This window comes from Zootoca vivipara, chromosome 8, assembly GCF_965207765.1.
Source record: "Zootoca vivipara chromosome 8, rZooViv2.hap1.1, whole genome shotgun sequence".
Classification (NCBI taxonomy): domain Eukaryota; kingdom Metazoa; phylum Chordata; class Lepidosauria; order Squamata; family Lacertidae; genus Zootoca; species Zootoca vivipara.
Window position 1 is genome coordinate 72,284,363 of NC_142591.1, and position 20,063 is coordinate 72,304,425.

A 20,063-nucleotide genomic window follows, 5' to 3' on the forward strand; every position below is an offset into this window, starting at 1 on the left:
TCGAACAAGGTTGTGCCACAGGATCTGCACCATACACGTTAGGACCAAGAGGAAAGCAAACGATTCCCATAAGATCTTTCCGTCCGGCAATTGCTGGGGGCATTCAGCTGAGCTGGACATTTGAGCCTTTTGAGGTTCAGCTACTTCCAAGTCCTGAGGGATAAATTCTCATCTCTCTCCCTGCGTGTGGGGCTTTAATTGTGCACGTCCTATTAGTGCTAATGGGACTTGTGCACCTAAAGTCCTCTGTGTGAAATGAGTCTAATAAATCCAAGGTTACAACCTCATTAAAGGCAGAGTTGCTTATTTCATGTGTAATGGGCCTTCAGCCTCCATGATCTGGCAATTCGTGACTTTTACGCGTCTCCTTTGAGAGAATTCTTCAAGGTTCCTTGCTAATAAATATTTTTCACCATTCTTCCTAGGGTGACCGACCCCCTCGTGACTCTAGCCTGGCTTCACAATGCTTGCACCAGCTAATGAAACAAGCTGCTATCAGGTCAGCCAGAAATGTGTAGGCGCATTCCTGAGGGATAGCTGGGCACCACCAGTTTCTAATTTCCCATTTGAAATGGCTGGCAAGTCAGCCACCCGCCTCCTCTACTTTTCTGTAGTGCTATTAGCTTTTGAAAATCCAGCAGTATTCAGCATTTTGTTGTTGACTGCACATGCCTTGAGGGAAAACTTTCTTTCCTCATCCAGAGTTAAGAAGGAAAGGGGTCTCTCTGCAGATGGAAAAGCAGTAGTAACCTTGGCTAAAAAAAATTAGCCCAGGAAGAGAAATTGTTAAAAAGTGCGGCAGCTAGACTGGTGACTGGGAGTGGCCACCAGGACTGTATAACACCAGTCCTGAAAGAACTACATTGGCTCCCACATTGAGCACAATTCAAAGTGTTGGTGCCGACCTTTAAAGCCCTAAAGGCCTCAGTATACCTGAAGGAGCATCTCCACCCCCATCGTTCAGCCCCACTGAGGTCCAGCTCCAAGGGCCTTCTGGCGATTCCCTCACAGCACGAACTGAACTTACCAGGGAACCAGGCAGAGGGCCTTCTCGGTAGTGGTGCCCAACCAACTGTATGACCTTCCATAGACATTTGAAGGCAGCCCTGTATCAGGAAACTTTTGATGCCTGGTGCTCTGTTGTGTTACTTTATATAATAATAATAATAATAATAATAATAATAATAATAATAATAATATATTTATTATTTTATACCCCGCCCATCTGGCTGGGTTTCCCCAGCCACTCTGGGCGGCTTCCAACAGAAAAATAAAACACAATAATCTATTAAACATTAAAAGCCTCCCTGAACAGGGCTGCCTTCAGATGTCTTCTAAAAGTCTGGTAGTTGTTTTCCTCTTTGACATCTGTTGGGAGGGCGTTCCACAGGGCAGGCGCCACCACCAAGAAGGCCCTCTGCCTAGTTCCCTGCAACTTGGCTTCTCGCAACGAGGGAAACACCAGAAGGCCCTCGGCGCTGGACCTCAGTGTCCGGGTAGAACGATGGGGGTGGAGACGCTCCCTCAGGTATACTGGGCTGAGGCCATTTAGGGCTTTAACGGTCAGCACCAACACTTTGAATTGTGCTCGGAAATGTAATGGGAGCCAATGTAGATCTTTCAAGACCGGTGTTATGTGGTCTTGGCGGCCGCTCCCAGTCACCAGTCTAGCTGCCGCATTCTGGATTAGTTGTAGTTTCCGAGTCACCTTCAAAGGTAGCCCCACATAGAGCGCATTGCAGTAGTCCAAGCGGGAGATAACTAGAGCATGCACCACTCTTTCTAGACAGTCTGCAGGCAGGTAGGGTCTCAGTCTGCGTACCAGATGGAAACCACCTAGAGTGGCTGGGGCAACCCAGTGAGATGGGTGAGATACAAGAAATAAATTATTATTATTATTATTATTATTATTATTATTATTATTATTATTACAACTACTACTACTACCACCACCGCCAAATCGTTGATGTCTGGAGAGGCTTTATTGCAACCAAATCAGGACCAAAATCCAGAACATTTGTAGTCTGAAAAGTTACAGGACTTCAGCAGGACTTCAACTTACAGGATGCGCACTGATTGGAAGAGAAGCAGTATGACCACCCCAAAAAGGTGGGATCATATATGAGGACCCTGACAGCATCATGAATGAGCAGGAAAAATGGGATCTGCAGGGTTCCTAGGAGTCTGCGTTTACATCCAGCTATCCAAACAGTTGCTGTAGGGACAACTTAAGAATGTGCAGGAAATAGTGAAATACAATCAAAGATGGAAGACAGCTCCATCATTTAATTGCATTCCACTCCTGTACTTTCCATTAGGAGTTATGGTTCTGAGACGAGGGTGGGGTTTTCTTCGCTAACTGCCTGCGTTACTAGCACTCAAGGTAAGGGGAAAGAGCTGGGTGTTAACATGTTTTGGTTTAAGATTATTAACAATGAAGTAAATTCTTCGGTGCTGGCCTAAGTAGTTACAAGAGGGCTTTAAATGTGGAAAAAATGATCAAATTTCTTCTTTACAGCAGTATTAAAGACACATCAGTGTGTCAAGTAAAACAAACAAGGATTAAACATACACTTGTCTATTAAAAACAAAGTGGAAAAGGCCCACCGTTCCCGTTTCACGACCTTGAAAGCAAATTCTTGCCAAAAGAATTTAGACTTTGACTCGTTTCCCTTCAAGTGAGCTCCTTTTCCCAGGTCCCTTAGTTTGCAAATCCATTCACATGATGCATTAGGCTTTCAAATGAATGTTTCCCCCATTAATATAAGTAATACCCTGTGAACATTATACCAAAGTACCCAGTATTTCCAGGAGTCGATGGATGGGATTTCATCTTCAGTGCATCAATAAAGCTGACAAGAATTAATTTAAGTTCTCTCGGGCTGAAAAGCAAACTAGGACTTTACGGGGGTTGGGGGTTGTTTTTTGGAAGACTCTCCTGGGTTGGTGTGTCTGGGCCTATCACACCGAACCAACTGGGCCAGGCCATCCAGTGGTCTTGCAATGCTGGAGAACACTTAGGCAGGCATTGTGTACTTTGGATACAATGATCTCCCAGAAGCAAAGTCATTAGCAAAAGAATACTGGCTTTGAACAAATGAAAGCAGCATCTTGGAAAACTCTGCTGCCACCCAACAGTTGCATAGCTGCATACAGACCAAATAACTCCTGATTTAGCGCAGCTGCAGAAGCAAACAGGTGCAAGACACAGACACACACACACACACACACAATCCGGCCTTCGCAATCTCCCATGGACTGAGTCTACAGACCCAACCTTATAGATCAGGAAGTGGAAGGTGCTTCTTATATAACTGTAGCCTCCTGGAGCAGCGCACGGCCTTTGGTGTGCAAGAGCTGTTTGGTTCAAATGTCGATGTGGCCTCCTATACTATTTTCAGAAACCCTGAAGACTATCCCCTCTTGTCTACGAAGCCTTGGTTTTCTATTATAAAAAAGCTTTAATTCCTTGCCAAATATATATAAGAATTTAGCTCAAGGTTCCTGGACGTGATTTCTGTAGAATGGCGGCACTCAAGAGCGGGGCACTGCGCAGCGTAACAGGATATTTAATCAGATTGAACAGTTTAGATAAGCAAGACTGTAGAAACAGTCCATGCAAGAGCACTCTGAACTCTGAAATACCACGGCCCGCTTTGACACTTTGCCAAGCGCCCGAGGTTTGCAAACAATTTGCATATACATTTACATAATGTGAAAAATCTCTATAAAGTTAAATGCTTGGGAGTTGCTGAGGGCGGGGGGGGGGGGGTTTAGAGAGAGAAAGTTTCCATTCTGACAACTGGATTTAACATTCTCACAGCTTTATCTCTCTCAAACCACTCCCTGCTTCCCTTTATTCCGTGTGCTTGTCCCCTTTCAGAGTTAATTTTAATTAATCCCCTTTTGACATTTTTGGCTGAGAGCAAAAGCACCCTTAATTTCCCCAATGCAAAATAATTATATCCCCATCCAAAATAACCCGATAATGAATTAACACTGAAATACAACAAGTAATTCTGCTTCTCCCCAATTCTCTCCCCCCCCCTCCTTTTGAATACACAGGCTTCAAGGTGTTTGCTTAAGTGAGAATTCTCCAGTGTTAAAAGCCACTTATGACATTTAGTCTATTCACATTTTAAAAACATGGTCATGGCAACAGCTACGAAACAACCGACAGTGTGAGTCACTGTATCTACCAGAAGCGCCTGTTGTGAGTCCCACATTTTGGACCATATGATCTGCTATTCCATGATTTTTTTGCAAACAGTAAATGTAGCTGGGCAGTGCCGCAGGGCAAGACGACAAATTTAGATTGGAGCTGTGTCATTAGCATTTTGTTCCAGCACCATTTTCCTGACTGCTATTTCTCCCACGGAAGAAAACTTTCATATAACAAACTGATATCTGTATATTTTATTTCACAGGGGCAAAGAGAAAACTCCCCTCCTTCAATGCTGTGTGGTCCTAATCTGAACTGGAGCCTCACTCGTGGCTGCAGGCAGTGTTTTTTTTTTCTTTAAAAAAATGTTTAGGGGTACTCTCATTTTGACTCAAGAAAATCACCATGTTGTAGTTCAAATCGGGGAAAATAAATACAGTAAATGGACAAAAGTACAAAGATTCACAAAATGTTTAGGGATATGCATACCCCTGCATACCCCCAGGAAAGAAAATGCACTGGCTATTAAAAACACAAAACTAAAACAAAAAACCTCACAGGAGATCCAGTTCACAGATCGCTCCCAGAATCACATCCAATCTGGCCCCTGAACTTTGGGTTTCAGTCGTTTTCTAGCAGTTTTCTTAACTTTTTTTTAAAAAAAATGCAAAATGGGAAATCCAGTTCAAAGTAGCCTTGGCTAACTCTGTTGAGAAAGGGTATTTCTTCTGCCCAGTCACCTTTTGTCATTGTGCAGAGGAAGGATTTTTTTCCCTACTGCAACGGCAAGTTTAAGTGATCTGTTAGATCAAACACTCACGTGCGAGTTATAGTACATGGCATGTAAGAATCCTGGAGATAGCCGCCCAACAGTCAGTAAGAGCACATGCTAAAAAGTTTAAAATTGGTCGTTTATTTATTTATTTCAGAAGAGGGATAACTCCATTCAAAACACACGAGGGAGTCTAGTTCACGGTTCATTTTGCAACGAGAAATGGAAAATGTCTTAAGCAAAAACGAGCTGAGATTCAGAGCATCTCCTCCTTGGGCAAGAGACTGTTAAACACTTCATCTTCCTCCCTAGTTGTTGTGCTCTTGAAGTGCCTGAGCCATGAAGAGTTTGCCCAGGTTCTGTGCAGTGAACTCCTTGATGTTCTGGCTATAAGTATTAATTTGACCTGCAAATGAACAGAAAGTGGGAGGTGGGGAAGAGAAAGAAAGAGTGAAAGAAAGAAACATTTTAAAATCTGTGAATTCATGGCCCTAGAGAATGTCCTAATATTCCATCCCATCCCACAAACATTCTCTCACACTTTATAGCATGACCAAGAAACAGAACTCGAGAAACACGTTTGCAGACAAAGAGTGGGATGGGAGACAGAAGTTAAGAGGCTGGGACAGCCCCAAAATTTTATCCATCCTCTTCCAAACATTCGGCCTCCCCATCTCCACAAACATTTTGCAACACACCAAGAAACAGAATGCCAGCATATAGACAGGAGCACCACTGAGTTTGGGAGGGTGAAATAAAAAGAGGTTGCAATCTGGATTCTCTGCAAAATCTGCAGATTTTGCAATACCGGAATTACCTAGGAGCTAGCTTTGCCCTCCTCACCCCACCCCACCCCACGTCTAGCCGGGGGGGGGGGGGGGGAGAAAATGGGGTGGTATCCAACTCAAGGATTGACACTTGCACAATGGAAAAATCTCACCCCCTCTCCTCCCGTGTGCACCCTGTGCTCTCCCCCAAAGGGTTGAGGGAACCTTAGAAAAGATTTAGCGGGGCATGGGGCGGTGAGGGGCAAGATCTGTTGCACAAGTCTAAATCATTGCACTGTCCTTCCTTCCTTCCTTCCTTCCTTCCTTCCTTCCTTCCTTCCTTCCTTCCTTCCTTCCTTCCTTCCTTCCTTCCTTCCTTCCGGTTGAGATTCTTTGGTTAGAGGGAACACAGGCAGGACCAAATTTGGAAAGGAAAAACCTACCCTACTTCTGCTCTACCAACAGGGATGGATGGGAGGGTGAGGAAAAGGAGAGGATATAGAGGATGCCTCTACTTGACAAGTACTGGCTAGACCAGGCATCCCCAAACTTCGGCCCTCCAGATATTTGGACTACAATTCCCATCATCCCTGACCACTGGTCCTGTTAGCTAGGGATCATGGGAGTTGTAGGCCAAAACATCTGGAGGGCCGCAGTTTGGGGATGCCTGGGCTAGACCAAAGGAGGAGAGAGGCAAGAGAAGTGACAACTACATAGCAAGTCTACTGGATTTAGTGTAGATTTCTTGAGGCCAAATTGGCTAGCCACAGACTTGCTTGATAAACCTCAGGTTTCCCACCTGTAAAATAAGCCCCTAACTCACAGGTCTGCTGCAAGTATCAGTAAGACCCGTGCATCACTTTCCCTGCTCTGGAGGGGATAATTCAAATGTAAAAATGACACTTAAAACACAAGCCCGTGCGCATTTACATCGGCATAAAGTTGATGGAATCCCATTTTCGCACCAAGAAATGTGTGCATTCTGCAACTTATTTTTCTCTTTTTAAAAGGACTAGTTACGGTCGTGGGTCTGGGGTGGCCTGAGGGCTGGATGTGGCCTGCAGAACTTCCGTGTTGAGCCTTTGGCTTGAGGACTCCCATAGGAATCTCTTTCCAAACCCAGCTTCTGCATGCATGGGATAGAAGGAAACCTTTGTGGAGATTGCAGTTTGGGGAGAAAAGGCTGTAGCTTTTCCCCTCCTGTGCCCCTTAATCTCTTTGAAGAGCATCCCCTTCTTCTAGCTATAAGTCAAACCGCTGCTATGAGTGTGTGTGCTGTGTGTGGCAATGCATGCATGTGAGAGTTATGTGTGTATAATTGTGTGCCTTGAATGAGTGTGTGTGGACCCACCCACCACTGCCAAGCAACTTGTGGAAGGCTAGCCATGAGGTAACCTCTCCCTTGGGCTGAAAAAGGGCCCCTGGTGTGGGTGGTTGTGTGACATGTGATGCTTTCTGCTGGCCTATGTGGCTCACATTTGTTTTGTTAATTGCTCAACATGAATTGGAGGTTTGCTGTTAAAAATGCAAGGTTGTGTTTGTTAGAAATCCTATCGAGGCAGCAATACTGTATGTAACATGCTCCCAGGACTATGCAGGATCCCACAGTATTTGATACGCTACAGGGATTTCTGGGAAGGCTATGAAGAGAATAATTCAGACTGTCTCTCTTCGACTGTGGGCCTGGAAACTATGCTTGCCTCATCCACCTGACATTTTGTGGGTCATGTTTTTGTTAGCTCCCTCACATTATTAGTAATTTCTCGAGCCAGCAGGCTGTGAAGGCTTTGTCTGAAGTGCTGTACAAATAAAAAAAAAGTGTCTCCACCACCCCATTTTATTATTATTTTGTACACACTCTGCCTCTGCAGTTCATTTCTCTAGCTAGTCAGGAAGAGCACAAGAGAGAAAGAGAAAGCCGGATTATCAAAATTAGAACTGCTTAGCAGACTAACACACTTCCAATTTAATGCTCTACTTTAAAAAGTTTCTAAACGCCTCAGAGACAAAACCACCCGAGTCTCAGCTTTGATCCCCAACTTAATTCCGCGTGCAGTAAAATAGTGAACGTTTTCATCTCTTTTCCTGACTCTGCTAAAAAGAAAAGCATTTTGGCCGAAGGCTGCTGGAGTGTCAATTGGCTGCTCCTTGCCTTAACTCTAGAAGATGGTCGAGGTATAACCTACCAGAAAACAGACATAAACAAGTGTAATTTTTTAAAAGTAAGAGCTGGGGTGTGCTTTTTGCACTACATGGTTCCACTATAAAATTGTTCCCTGTGTGCTATTTGTGAAAAGGGGGAGCTGCAGCATTTTTTTGGTGAACATCAAATTTCACTCCAAATTTTGTTATCAATGTGCCGTCATTAGCCCTTGCCCTTGAACCAACCTGGGATAGGGGATAGAACTGAAAACATAGTATCATAGAAATGTAGAGTTGGAAGGAAATGTGAAAGTCCAACCCCCTGCAATGCAGAAAACATTTGCCCAATGGGGGGGGGGGCTCAAACTCACAAACAACCCCTGAGATTTAAGAGTCTCGTGCTCTACTGACTGAACTACCAATGTGGATAAAAAATCTGGGTGCTTGGTGGGTAGCTTTCAAACTGCTGATGCAATTAACAGAAAAAGGTCCATGTTTCTGCAGTACGAAAAATGGTTCTCTCGCCTTGCCTGTTCACCCCCTCCATTTCACAGTGTGCAGTCTACCCATCTGCCTTGAGCTGGGATTTACGTGCCTCTTTTTTCCAAAGGCAAAATATCGAAGAGAGAAAAACCATGCACTTACCTGTTTCATCTCACTTCGGCCACCTTGGATGAACAGGGAACAATGTGAAGATGCTTTTAATCCCAAACACTACAGGCTCAGCTAAACGAGGAAGGGCAGCCCAAGGAACTACTGTACTATTAAAACAACTTTGCATCCTTCTGGAAAGAAGGTCGGCATGGGGGAGAACTACATCTGAAAATCTCGCTGGGATCACCAGCCTGACATTAAAGCTCAGTTGTGTAGTTCCAGGACATGGTATGAAGGCACAGGATAAAGCCCCCTTGCTAGATGGGGAGCATGATGCCTGGAGCTCCATGGAAGAAAGGCGGGGATATAATGAAAAGGAAAGGCACACAGACACACACTAGACACAAACACACAGACAGACAGACACACACTGGCTATTATGGTTCCCATTTGGATATAAAACCAGGACTCATTGCCCAATGCTTCACCTACTTTGCAGCATTTTGCTGATTCTCATGAAAACATTACTCAAAGAAGCGTAGTACACAGGGCCATTGAAGAGTCACAAAGAAAGAAGAAGGCTGTAAGTGTTACCTGCAATCAACAGCGAGTCCATCCTGGGAGGTGGCTGTGGCGGCTTGAACAATTTGTTCATGTCCTCCTCCGGAAGGGGTGGCTCTCCCCTACTTTGACGCTGCAAGTTCTCTTGCTGACGTCTCTGCTGGTACTGGAAAAGGAAAAGAGGAAACATGGTGGTAAGACTCTCTCATCCAAAGGGAACCCCTAGGATTTCTCTGAAGAATGCAGGGGAGCTGCCTTTCCATATACTGAGCTTACTTCACGCAGCTTAAGCTGGCTTCAAAACGTTCCATTTTGCTGGCACAAAAATGCTGTTAATTGTTGTTGAGCTTTAAAATGAAGTGGTTCCCATCTTGTTCCCCCCCAGGCTAAGGAACATGGCAGTTTCACACACCCCTCTCACTGGGTGATCCATCTACCCCACCTAAATCAGCAATGTGGTCTATAAAAGAAATTGGATTGGGTTTGTGGGATGGGAGGCCATTGCCTAAATTTGCACCACTGGAGATGCTGCTGGACTGGGGGGCTAATCACCATTTGGCCTGGCCCCTGAAGCTTCTGAAGCAGAACAGGCTTCACTGTGTATGCTACAAAAAAATACTACAGTGGTACCTTGGTTTATGAACAACTTGGATTAAGAACGCTGCAAACCCAGAAGTAGGTGCTTTGGTTTGTGAACTTTGCCTTGGAAGCAGAACATGTTCTGCTTCCTGTTGAGTGTGTTCCATTTGTAAATTGAGTCCCCCGCTGCTATGGGAAAGTACTCCTTGGTTTAAGAATGCTTTGGTTTAAGAATGGACTTCTGGAAAAGATTAAATTCGTAAACCAAGGTACTACTGTACTGAGACTCAGAAGCCACCCAAACTTGTGCCCAACTCTCTGGATTCTGAGAAGTTCAAAAGCAGAACTCAGAATGGGTCCAAGAAGTAGACATTTATGCGAAAATCTTAAGTCCATCAATTTTTTTTAAAAAACTGGGTTTTCTACTGCCAATTTTGCAAGTCGGTAACTTTTACCATGGGATCAAGAGGCGGAACATTACGATTAGCAGCGGAGGGGGTGGATATTGGGTGGGAATAGAGCCAAGAAGTCACACATAAAACTCTGCAAAATCCTTTGCATCTCAGAGCGCATGTAACAACTCAATAAGGTTGGAGGAAGGAGGGGAAAGTGGCACAATTTGCCGTATGTTTGAGAGGGACTGAACAACTGTGCTGGCTTTAGTTATGTAAAGCATGAATCTAGTAGCACTTCCAGAGCAGCATTTTCAATACACCTTAACCTGCTTATTTAGATGCAAAAATGGAGCAACTGGCAGCAAGGGAGACAAGGCAGTTAGCAAAACATTTATTCTCAGTCGTCTCTAATCTTTAAAGGAACAATGGTGTTACCTAAGAGAGCAAAAGGTACAAAAACCTCTAAATGATTTGTGAAGCATTCATAATTTGCTGGTTTTTGCTACTCAAATGGCATTTTTATTTATTTATATTTTAGAGCTGGGTTTCTTAAAGCTTCTGACTGTTGAGCAAAGAAATGTGTGTGACATTTTATTGCTTGATAGCAGAACCAAAATACACCCAGATTTAGAAAATGTTAGCAAATAAGAGCTTAAAGATCTGTATCTCAGCACGAAAGCAGAAAAAATAGGGGAGAGGAGAGGAGGAAAAAGAAGATGGATATCAGATACATTTATTTTTTATACTTTGCACTGAGTAGGTGCATTATGTACCAAAATTGCTTGCTCTTGCACAGAACTGTTCTACGGTATATCTCAATAAATGAACAGGCTTGAACATGGTGCAATGAGCCACATTTACAGCAATTATAAGTTAAGCAAGAACTGGTGGGGTAACAGTCCTGGATTTCTACCACCACCCCTCCTTCAAATCAGTTTTTCCATCTCCAAAACCTTCTCATAAATTTGCCCCTGCAGATTTATATTGGCAAGCGAATGAGCTGGAAGGAGCCATAGCTCAGCCCATGCTCTGCATGTAATGAGTGTCTAGGATACAGAGATTAGATTTCCGAACAGGCTTGTGTATTTAAGAGATGCAATACAAAGATCCTTCAATTTGCATCTATTACAGAAGCCACATATTGTGTCGTTTCACCCCAAACAGATGTGATTCAGCCCCACCCCCCCAAACCAACCTGGTGTTTCTGCTGCTGCTGCTTGCTGGTGTTCCTTAGATAGGTGTTGTATTTGACAATATCCTGGCTCATCTCATCCACTCTGTCCATCAACAGCTGCAGGCTCTTTCCAAGGTGATTACTGAAATGCACAAAGAAAGATGGCATGGTGAAGGTTTGCAGCAGTGATGACTGGACACAATATTTTGCTTCTGCAGGAATATTAATTGATGCTTCTCTGTGAATTCACAGCCCACTTAAAGATCATTTAGGAGAACAGCTCTGTTAATTTAGCTCAGGCATGGGCAACCTTAGTTCTCCAGATGTTTTCAAACTACAACTCCCATGATTCCTGACCACTGGCCCTGTTAGCTAGGGATCATGGGAGTTGTAGTTCCAAAACATCTGGAGAACCAAGGTTGCCTATACCTGATTTAGCTCATGCTCTGAATAAGAAATAGTTGAGTACGATCAACTGGGCTTGACGCATAACACCGTACGCCACCTCTGTCAGGCCCAGAGGTCATCAGAAACCCTAAGTCAGTGTTGGCCAAACTTGGGTCTCCAGCTGTTTTGGGACTACAATTCCCATCATCCCTGACCACTGGTCCTGTTAGCTAGGGATGATGGGACTTGTAGTCCAAAAACAGCTGGAGACCGAAGTTTGGCCAACACTGCCCTAAGTGGTCAGTTGTTACTTCAAGGCCACAGCTAAATGATAAAGCTCCTGCTTTGTATGCAGGAGGTCACAGATTCAATCCCTGGCATCTTCAGGTAGGACAGAGAGATCCCATCAGAAATCTTGGAGAGCTGCTACCAGTCAGTGTAGACAATATTGAGCTAGGAGGGCTAATGCTCTGGTTTGGTATAAGACAACTTCACAGCAGCCTTATAAGATCAACTGTCCCATGCTGAGAAAGTATGGTTTTTTGTTGCTGCTGTACCGTATTTTAAATGCTTGGTTTTCTAACTATTCTCTTCCCCCTCCCACTGCACACGGGTTTATTTATTTCAGGCTTTTTATTCTTTGACTGTAAGGGATTTAATTAAATCATATTTCATGAATACTGTGATCCAATAAGGGGGCTCTAGCCACTTAGTAAAAGGAGGGTGCAAAGCTAAAATTAAACTAAATTAACTGGGATTCAAAACAGAACCAGGTATGCCTCGAGAAAGAAGCTAAGGCTGCTCCACATTGTCTCCTATTCACAGGATATTTCCCTTTAAAAACCAATTTCCTGCTCAACCACCTGAGAATCTGTGACATTGCTTGCTTAAGCCAACAATTGATTTTCTAGTAACAGTTCATCTCCCTAAGAGAGGGCCTCAAACAAACAGCAAAACATTCCCAGGACTCAAGAATATGTACTGCAGCAGTATCCCACATTTTGTGTTCTTTTCTTATTGTACCTCTTCCCCATCCCAAACTGTCTTTTTAAAAAAGAAAAGAAGGTAGGCTTGTGGGCAGGGCCATGCTAATCTTCTCTGTATTGTTCCAATTTTAGTATATATCGTTCCAATTTTAACCTGACTCAACTAAGGCAGAGGCGCAATGACAACAAGCACCTGTCCACAAGTAGAATAGAACAACTTTTCCTTCCTCTTGCACCTGCCATGCCCACCCCCCATTCTGCTCCAGAGTAGATTTGGGGGGGGGGCAAGAGGAAGAGGACATCTTATTACCGTACTTAAGCATTACTGGGTGCGCATGTATGTCAAGCTAAGCCTTGTGCACGCCACCCAGTTTTGTAATGGCCTCACTGTAAAAGATTCCTGAATCCCATTCCTAATAAAAACACAAAAAACCAAGGGGGCTCATTGAAAGGTCCTCCTGAATTAGGAAGCTTTTTCTAGCATAAAGGGAAACTTTCTTCTCCTCCTCTGAAGGAAGGAAGGGGTTGCACAACTCAACCCTGGCTATGCATCAATATACAGTAATGCATACCACTAACTCAACTAGCGGGGCATAGAAAACTAAGGAGCAGCTCCCCACAGATGCCAGGGATAAATAAAAGCATTTTGGTCAGCCTGTGTTACTGGAGTGGGTGGGATAGAGACACTGAAATAATTAATATCAGCCTGAAGGGAGAGATATGTTGAGAAGGAAAGAGATACATGGGAGAATTCTAGGAGGGGGGAGAGAGTGCTTAGGGACAGGGGTGGGTGGTTTTGCTATGATCCCTGTGCCACAAAACTACAAACAAGGCTATTCTGCACCAGGAATTATGAAGTGTGATGCCTAACAAACTATTAAATAATATTAAGTATGTAAGCTGGTCAGGGTGTGTCTGTGTGTTGGGATGGGGATTTTGGTTTCTCATTTGCTTCCTCAAATTACAACTGTACAGTCTTTGTTTTGTACTTTTCTTCCAAAACAATAAATATACAGTTGTACCTTAGGAGCCGAACGCCTTGGCACTCAAACGCTTTGGTTCTCAAACGCCACAAACCTGGAAGCGATTGTTCTGGTTTGCAAATGTTCTTTGGAACCAGAGCGTCTGGCGCAGCTTCCAAATGTTTTGGAAGTCAAATGGACTTCCAGAACGGATTCCGTTCGACTTCCAAGGTACGACTGCACACAAAAAAGTTAACGGCTTAGGCTTTCCTTCCCCACTTTTCCCCAACCTCTCCTTCCCACACCTCCTGGTTAAGTGACGAGGCACATTGATGCTGAAGTATACAAGATGCTGTTCAACAAAAAGAGCAAAGAGGGTTGGAAATGGCACACTGCATTTTCCTTTCAAAGGAGCACTTACTTGCTTGCGAGACTGAGCAGCTCGTGTCTATCTGCCACTCCTGACTTCTTTTCCAGCTCCCAAAGAAGAACATTGATGAGGTAGGAATTCTTGATAATGATTGGCACCTCTTCAAACATGTTTTCAAAGGCGATGCTTGCTTTTTTCAACCTGCAGAGAGAGAGGTCCCTGTAACAAACTTGGCATGCGTGTGCACCTGGACCGAGGAAAAATACTCCGCAGGTGATTAGGGAGAGTCCCAGCTTTTTTCTTTTTACCCTTCCAATTCAGCAAACTGTCAAACTTTTATAGCAAACTTGGGAAAGAGTGTGGAAAACCCTTTTTAAAAATTTTCTGGGAGCTTGTGAAATACTTGCGGGAAACAGAGAGAAGCAAATTGGCTTGGAGTCTAAATACTGTACAGTACAGCAGTAGCTTTCAAAGCAAGAGTACCTTTTAAGCTCACTAGAGGTCCCTTAATGAGGAAATCAGTAATGGTGGAATAAATGGCTCTGTCCCAATACTGATCGTTTCCAACTGTATGCAGTTGCCTGAGTGTATTGAGAGTGTTCTAGGGCCATAGCAGGCCTGGTCAGTATTCTGTACAAACTAAAGAGCACATGCCCCCAAATCCTCTGCAACAGGACCTTCTCAGTGGTGGCACCGCAGCTTTGGAACACTTTCCCAGAGAGGTTTGCCTGATTTTCAAGTTTGTTGCCTTTTATGGTTCAAGAAGAAAACACTACTTTCTCCAGGCTATTTAGAACTCCAATTTGAATTCAGATTTTATCTGGACAGGTCTGCTCTCGCTTTTGTTCATTTTCACTTATTGTATTTGTTAAGTTGCACAACAACCTGATGTTGAAGTTTTATACGCTTAAAGTCAAGACACTATAATAAAATCTGGATAAAGGTGCTAGATTGGAAAAAGTTTCTAGCAGGTGCCTAAAAAATTATATAGCAAGGGTGCCTGTCTAATATCAATAGGTGAAGAGTTCTAAAGCCTCACCAAAAGACCAACAGCTTGTAGTTAGTGAACGAACATTATGTGGCACTTGTAAAAGATCAAAGTGATCGAGCAGGACACACACGGGGCAAAGCAATCCTTCAGGTAAACCGATCCAAATCTGGCTTTACATGGCAATTTATGAACTTGGTCTGGAAGCAAATTAACTTCCAGTGCATATCTCAGAGTGTGTGAGGTGCTGCCAGGATCTAACCCTGTCATTAATTGAGCTGCAGCTTTCTGCAATAGCCGCAGTTTCTGGACCAACCACAAAGGGACCCCCACCTAGAGTGCAATGCACTGACAATCTTGACTACTGTGGTCAAGGTATTATGGCCAAGGAACAGGTGGTGGAAGGAGTGCCAGCTTGGCCCTGTGACCGTGGGTGCCCAGGTCCGTGGATGCCATGCAGAGTGCATGGCTCTGGCACTCAAATTTGTGGATGCCCAGCCCCTTCAGGGGGAATTTTGTGTGTGCTCGTGTATCCAAGGCCCCAGGGAGTTGGCACCTATGGGTGGTGGAATCTACTCGGAAGTCTACCCAATTACAAATCTCTGCTGTCTTTTTGCAGCCCATTGAACACCTTTCTTTTTACATAAGACCTTCAAAGTGGATATTTTTATCCTAGCCTGTACCTGTATTTTTGTTTTCATATAAGAATGGGTTTTACATACGTTCTTATTGTTAAATTGCTCGGGATGCTTCACAGGAAGTGGCTCACAAACGGAATGAACTAAAATAAGATTAGCCAATATCTGAAAATGTTTTCAGGGACAGTGGTGATTTCTTTTGCAAAATTTTAAGGTAAAGAGTAAAATGATTATTTTCCCCATTCTTTGCCATTTTGCTTATATTATCTTCCCAATTTTTCTATTTTTTTTTTAAAACTCAAACAGTTCCTGAGACTAGGAAAGAAAAGGACAATCTGTTGGGTTTGGAGGTGGGCAGAGTGCTGTGTAAATATTTGTTTCACAAATTGGAGAAGGAAGTGTTGGTTCCATCCTTTTAGAGACTGCAAAAACCATCAGTGTGTATTTGAAGATTTGGGGGGGGGGGAGATGTGGCAGAATAGTAATTGGGTTTCCTTTTAGAGAAAAAAAGAGATCCCTTTGGATGTTTTGAACAACTTAAAAACAACGAAGAAAATGCAGCTTTCTTCTTAATCTAACACATAATAGAAAGCAATATCATAAGAAGAATATGTTCTGTAATGCCCATTAAAACACCGTCTCTCAACGAGAAAATGTTTTGGAAAGCATATTTACAAATATATTCTAATAGTTTATTTTTCAACGTTTTTCTTTAAAGTGAGTAAATCTGTTTCAAGTTCTCAGAATGAGTTGACATGCAGCATGGAGGACAGCAGTTTGGATGCTGACATAGAATAAAATCTCTCTCCTGAGAACAAGGCAATCTTTTACCCTTTCTGTCTAATATATTTTTACATTTATATTATATTATTTTTATTTATTTATTGCATTTATATCCCACCTTTCCCCCAAGGAGGCCATGCCCACTGTTCTCCCCCTCTCCATTTTTACCTCACAACAACACTGCGTAATAGGCCAGGGTGTGAGAGAGTGACTAGCCTAAGGTCACCCAGTGAGCCTCATAGCTGAGTGAGGATTTGACGTCTGGTCCTGATCCAACACCGCTGCACCACAGTGGCTCTTGCTTTCAAGTGGTTGAGATCTGGCACTGTCTCAACTTAAACCTTCTCCCGCTTCGTCTTGAGGTTCAAGATCCTCCAGATGGGAGATGGAACCCAACATCTGGAGGTCACTGATTCTGCACCCATGTTATAGACCCCCAACACCCATGTTATAGGCCCCTTCTTCTACTTGAATGACAAAAGGCAACCATCAAAAACACACCACCCTTGGCTTTCTGCAGAGATGGCTGAAGGACTACGAGGTGGGGCGATTCTTTGGGGTTCGAGCCATTCAGAAAAAGCTCCGCATTCATTACTGGCACTGGGCTAGTATTAAATTCAGATTTATTAATAATCCAAAAGTATCTAATAATCACTCTCTCACACAGGCACCAACCGCACATACAGAAAATGCAATAGAAGAACCCATTTCTAATCAAACAGATTTACTGAACTGGGGCTCTAAAATGAGCCTGATTCCCTAGTCCTAATCCTCAGAGGGACGTGGGTGGCGCTGTTGGTTAAACCACAGAGCCTAGGGCTTGCCGATCAGAAGGTTGGCGGTTCGAATCCTCGTGACGGGGTGAGCTCCCGTTGCTTGGCCCCTGCTCCTGCCAACCTAGCAGTTTGAAAGCATGCCAAAGTGCAAGTAGATAAATAGGTACCACTACAGCGGGAAGGTAAATGGCGTGCTCTGGTTCGCCAGAAGCGGCTTTGTCATGCTGGCCACATGACCTGGAAGCTGTACGCCGGTTCCCTCAGCCAATAACGCGAGATGAGCGCCACAACCCCAGAGTCGGTCATGACTGGACCTAATGGTCAGGGGTCCCTTTACCTTTACTCGTCATTAGGTCCTAATCACACCACTAAAATGCTTTGTGTTTAGTAGGGCAAATGAGGCTCCACATCTGGAAATCGTTGGTAAATTATTGCTATTTAAAAGATACATGGTTTGGGCTATTTGTAGTCATTGAACCGTTCTGGTCCAAAATGGAAAACTGGCATCTCATCCTAATGACTGGATAAAGAAGGTATCAGTATATGAGATAATGGGAGCATATACTGTACTCAGTATTTCCAGAACTGGAGATACAGAGAGAACACTCAAGACAAATTGTCTGGAGAACGACCTATGTAGACCAGTTCACGATCTTACAAGTTGGAATAGTTACAAGAGAAGACACTGCTGTCACAAAGATTTCATAACTCAGCACTCAGATTCAGAACCCTGAGCATTTCATTTCCTCTCTTCCCTGCTCAATTTCATTTGCCTTTAACACTCATCTTCTGTTTGGGATGACAGAGTGCAGCACATCTCTCTGCGGTGAAGTAAATGCTGCTTTCTTTAACCCTATTCACCTGTGGAGGCCTCGACTATTTGCAGCTACTGAGAGATTACATGCATCATCCAAGGCTGCTATAGGGCTTTGCTGCGAGGGATTTCATCTCTTTGCTCCCCTTTTCTGCCACCCACATTCCAAAACATCCCCTCACACTTACGCTTCTGGAGAGAAATCTTTCTCTTTGCAAACCTCCATCAATTTAGGTGTCAGCCTGTAGGCTTTTAAGGAAAGGTATCCGTGGCCAGTTTTTATAGGATCTGAGAAAGAACAAGAGGAAAGCACAAAAGATACCGAATATTCATCAACAGCACTTTTGGCTGGGCAGGTTTCATTTCATTTTTAGACAAGTTTCTAAAGTTTTGCTAAAGAGGATTTAAAAAAAAGTCAACTTTGAGGAACATAGTAATGCAAACTGCATACAAACATACCATGCAAAGTCTTTTCCAAAGACTCAAAGCACCAGACCTATCAATAAAAACATTTTAACAGTGGAAACAGATTCCCCCAAATGAACAGTTGCAAAATCCGCAACTTTTTAATAAGGTAAGCAGTGAAATAAAATGAAATAAAAATCCAGATTAAGAGGATGATGAAAAAGAAGATTTCCTGTAGACTGACTTCCTTCAGGGAAGAATCTTAATAGTGGAATTGGTGCCCAGGGGGGGGGGGGGGAGAGATCAGCTCTAAGCCTTAACCTCTCATGGTGGCTGGACAGGAGAAATCTGTTACTGGTCTTTGTCCTGCCTTCAGAATGCCAAGTTCTGCACCCAGTACCACGTTCTGCACCTCCATGCAGCTGTAGCTAAGACTACGCTGCAATGCTGTTACGAGGTGCACAGAGACTATACTGCGGAGATTCCAATCTTTACAATTGCAAAGACAGGCCTGTCAACTGCATGGGCAATGCTTGGTGGCAATGCATCTGTTTTGCACCCAGATGGGCCCAGGTTTGGCCCAAGTTATCTCTAGCTAAAAAGAACAGATAGCAGAGGATGGGAAAGACAGATGTGTATGGAGAGAGGTTGATTAGACTGGGCTAGATGCACAAATAGCCAGTCACTGTGTAAGGCAGCTTCTTATGGTTTCTTGGTGGTAGCAGAATAGGATCTTTTCTTCTCCAGTGGCCAGAAAGCAAAGACTTCTGTGGTTTGCATAACTTCTGCCTCTTCTGTATGCCTCACATTCTGCTACTAAAATGCCACAACAGTTTTTGAGGTTTTTTAAAAAAAATAACTAATGCCAAGAGCACCGTATCAATCCATCAATATTTATGATTTCCCCCCACAATTTATGCTCTTTCTCTGCATAAGAGATGTCCTCCTTGGAATGGCCCCTACATGATATTCAGCCCAAGATTACTGAATGTATGGCCTACCAAGTGATAAAGCTGTGTCTTAACCTGGGCTAATTCAGACAAGGTGTGTGTTAAGTGTGCTACGTGACCAAATGCTCTTCTGTTATAAACTAGTCCATGCATGTAGAAACTTAGCACTGTCAGGGAGAAACCTGGGCCAGAACATTTATCCCTGACATCTAGTTTCCTACATGCGAGCTGGGAGGAACTCTTAACCGTGAGAGTCCCCTACTGCAGTTTGAAGTGGTACAAGCCAGATACCAGTTTACTGCCTCTGTAAAAACTAGACTTACTTTACAGTGACAATGGAATAGACCTCCTGGGTCCTGGCCTCAGACTTGCACCTGGTCTGGCAAGCTCCTGGTATTCTATTAGGAAAATATTTATTTAGGTAACTGTTTCCAGTTGCATTCATTTTTTTTAAAATGTGTACATAGTTTTCATGCTGACATGCTATCGCTAAGAGTGGAAAAACTGTATGAATTAAAAAAAAACTATTTAATCTCTGGACAAGGAGCTTAACATCTGTAGCAAGATAGCAGCTGAGGTAGGCTTGCCAAATAGTAAACTCACTTTTTTTTCTGTTTTTGAAAAAAAGTTAACATTTGTGTTGTCTGAAACGGAACATAGTAAAACTTTTAGCAATCAGTGATAAAACGAAAACCAAAATAGACTGAAACAAGTGGAAAATTAATCAAGATCTGATGATGCAAAGTTTCCAGCCAGTATAAGTATACTTTAACAACTTGTTCTTTACTGTAATCCAATTGTTAACATACTGAAACAATTTTGGGGCAGCTCATAAGATTGATCGTATTCATTAGTATT

The 20,063-nt window shown here is 43.4% G+C and overlaps 1 protein-coding gene and 1 pseudogene across 1 annotated transcript in view; both read right to left on the reverse strand.

Annotated features, from left to right (window-relative positions):
• Nucleotides 1-5,054: 5,054 nt before the first annotated feature.
• Nucleotides 5,055-20,063, reverse strand: part of EIF3H (eukaryotic translation initiation factor 3 subunit H) — a 69,635-nt gene continuing 54,626 nt past the window's right edge. The window contains exons 4-8 of the mRNA XM_035125028.3: nucleotides 18,039-18,138; nucleotides 13,903-14,052; nucleotides 11,168-11,288; nucleotides 9,032-9,164; nucleotides 5,055-5,340 (exon numbers count right to left, since the gene is read on the reverse strand). Coding sequence (XP_034980919.1) covers nucleotides 5,243-5,340; nucleotides 9,032-9,164; nucleotides 11,168-11,288; nucleotides 13,903-14,052; nucleotides 18,039-18,138 — 602 coding nt within the window. The 3' untranslated portion in view covers nucleotides 5,055-5,242. The remainder of the gene's footprint in view (nucleotides 5,341-9,031; nucleotides 9,165-11,167; nucleotides 11,289-13,902; nucleotides 14,053-18,038; nucleotides 18,139-20,063) is intronic.
• LOC148684897 (U6 spliceosomal RNA) lies at nucleotides 12,614-12,673 on the reverse strand (annotated as a pseudogene).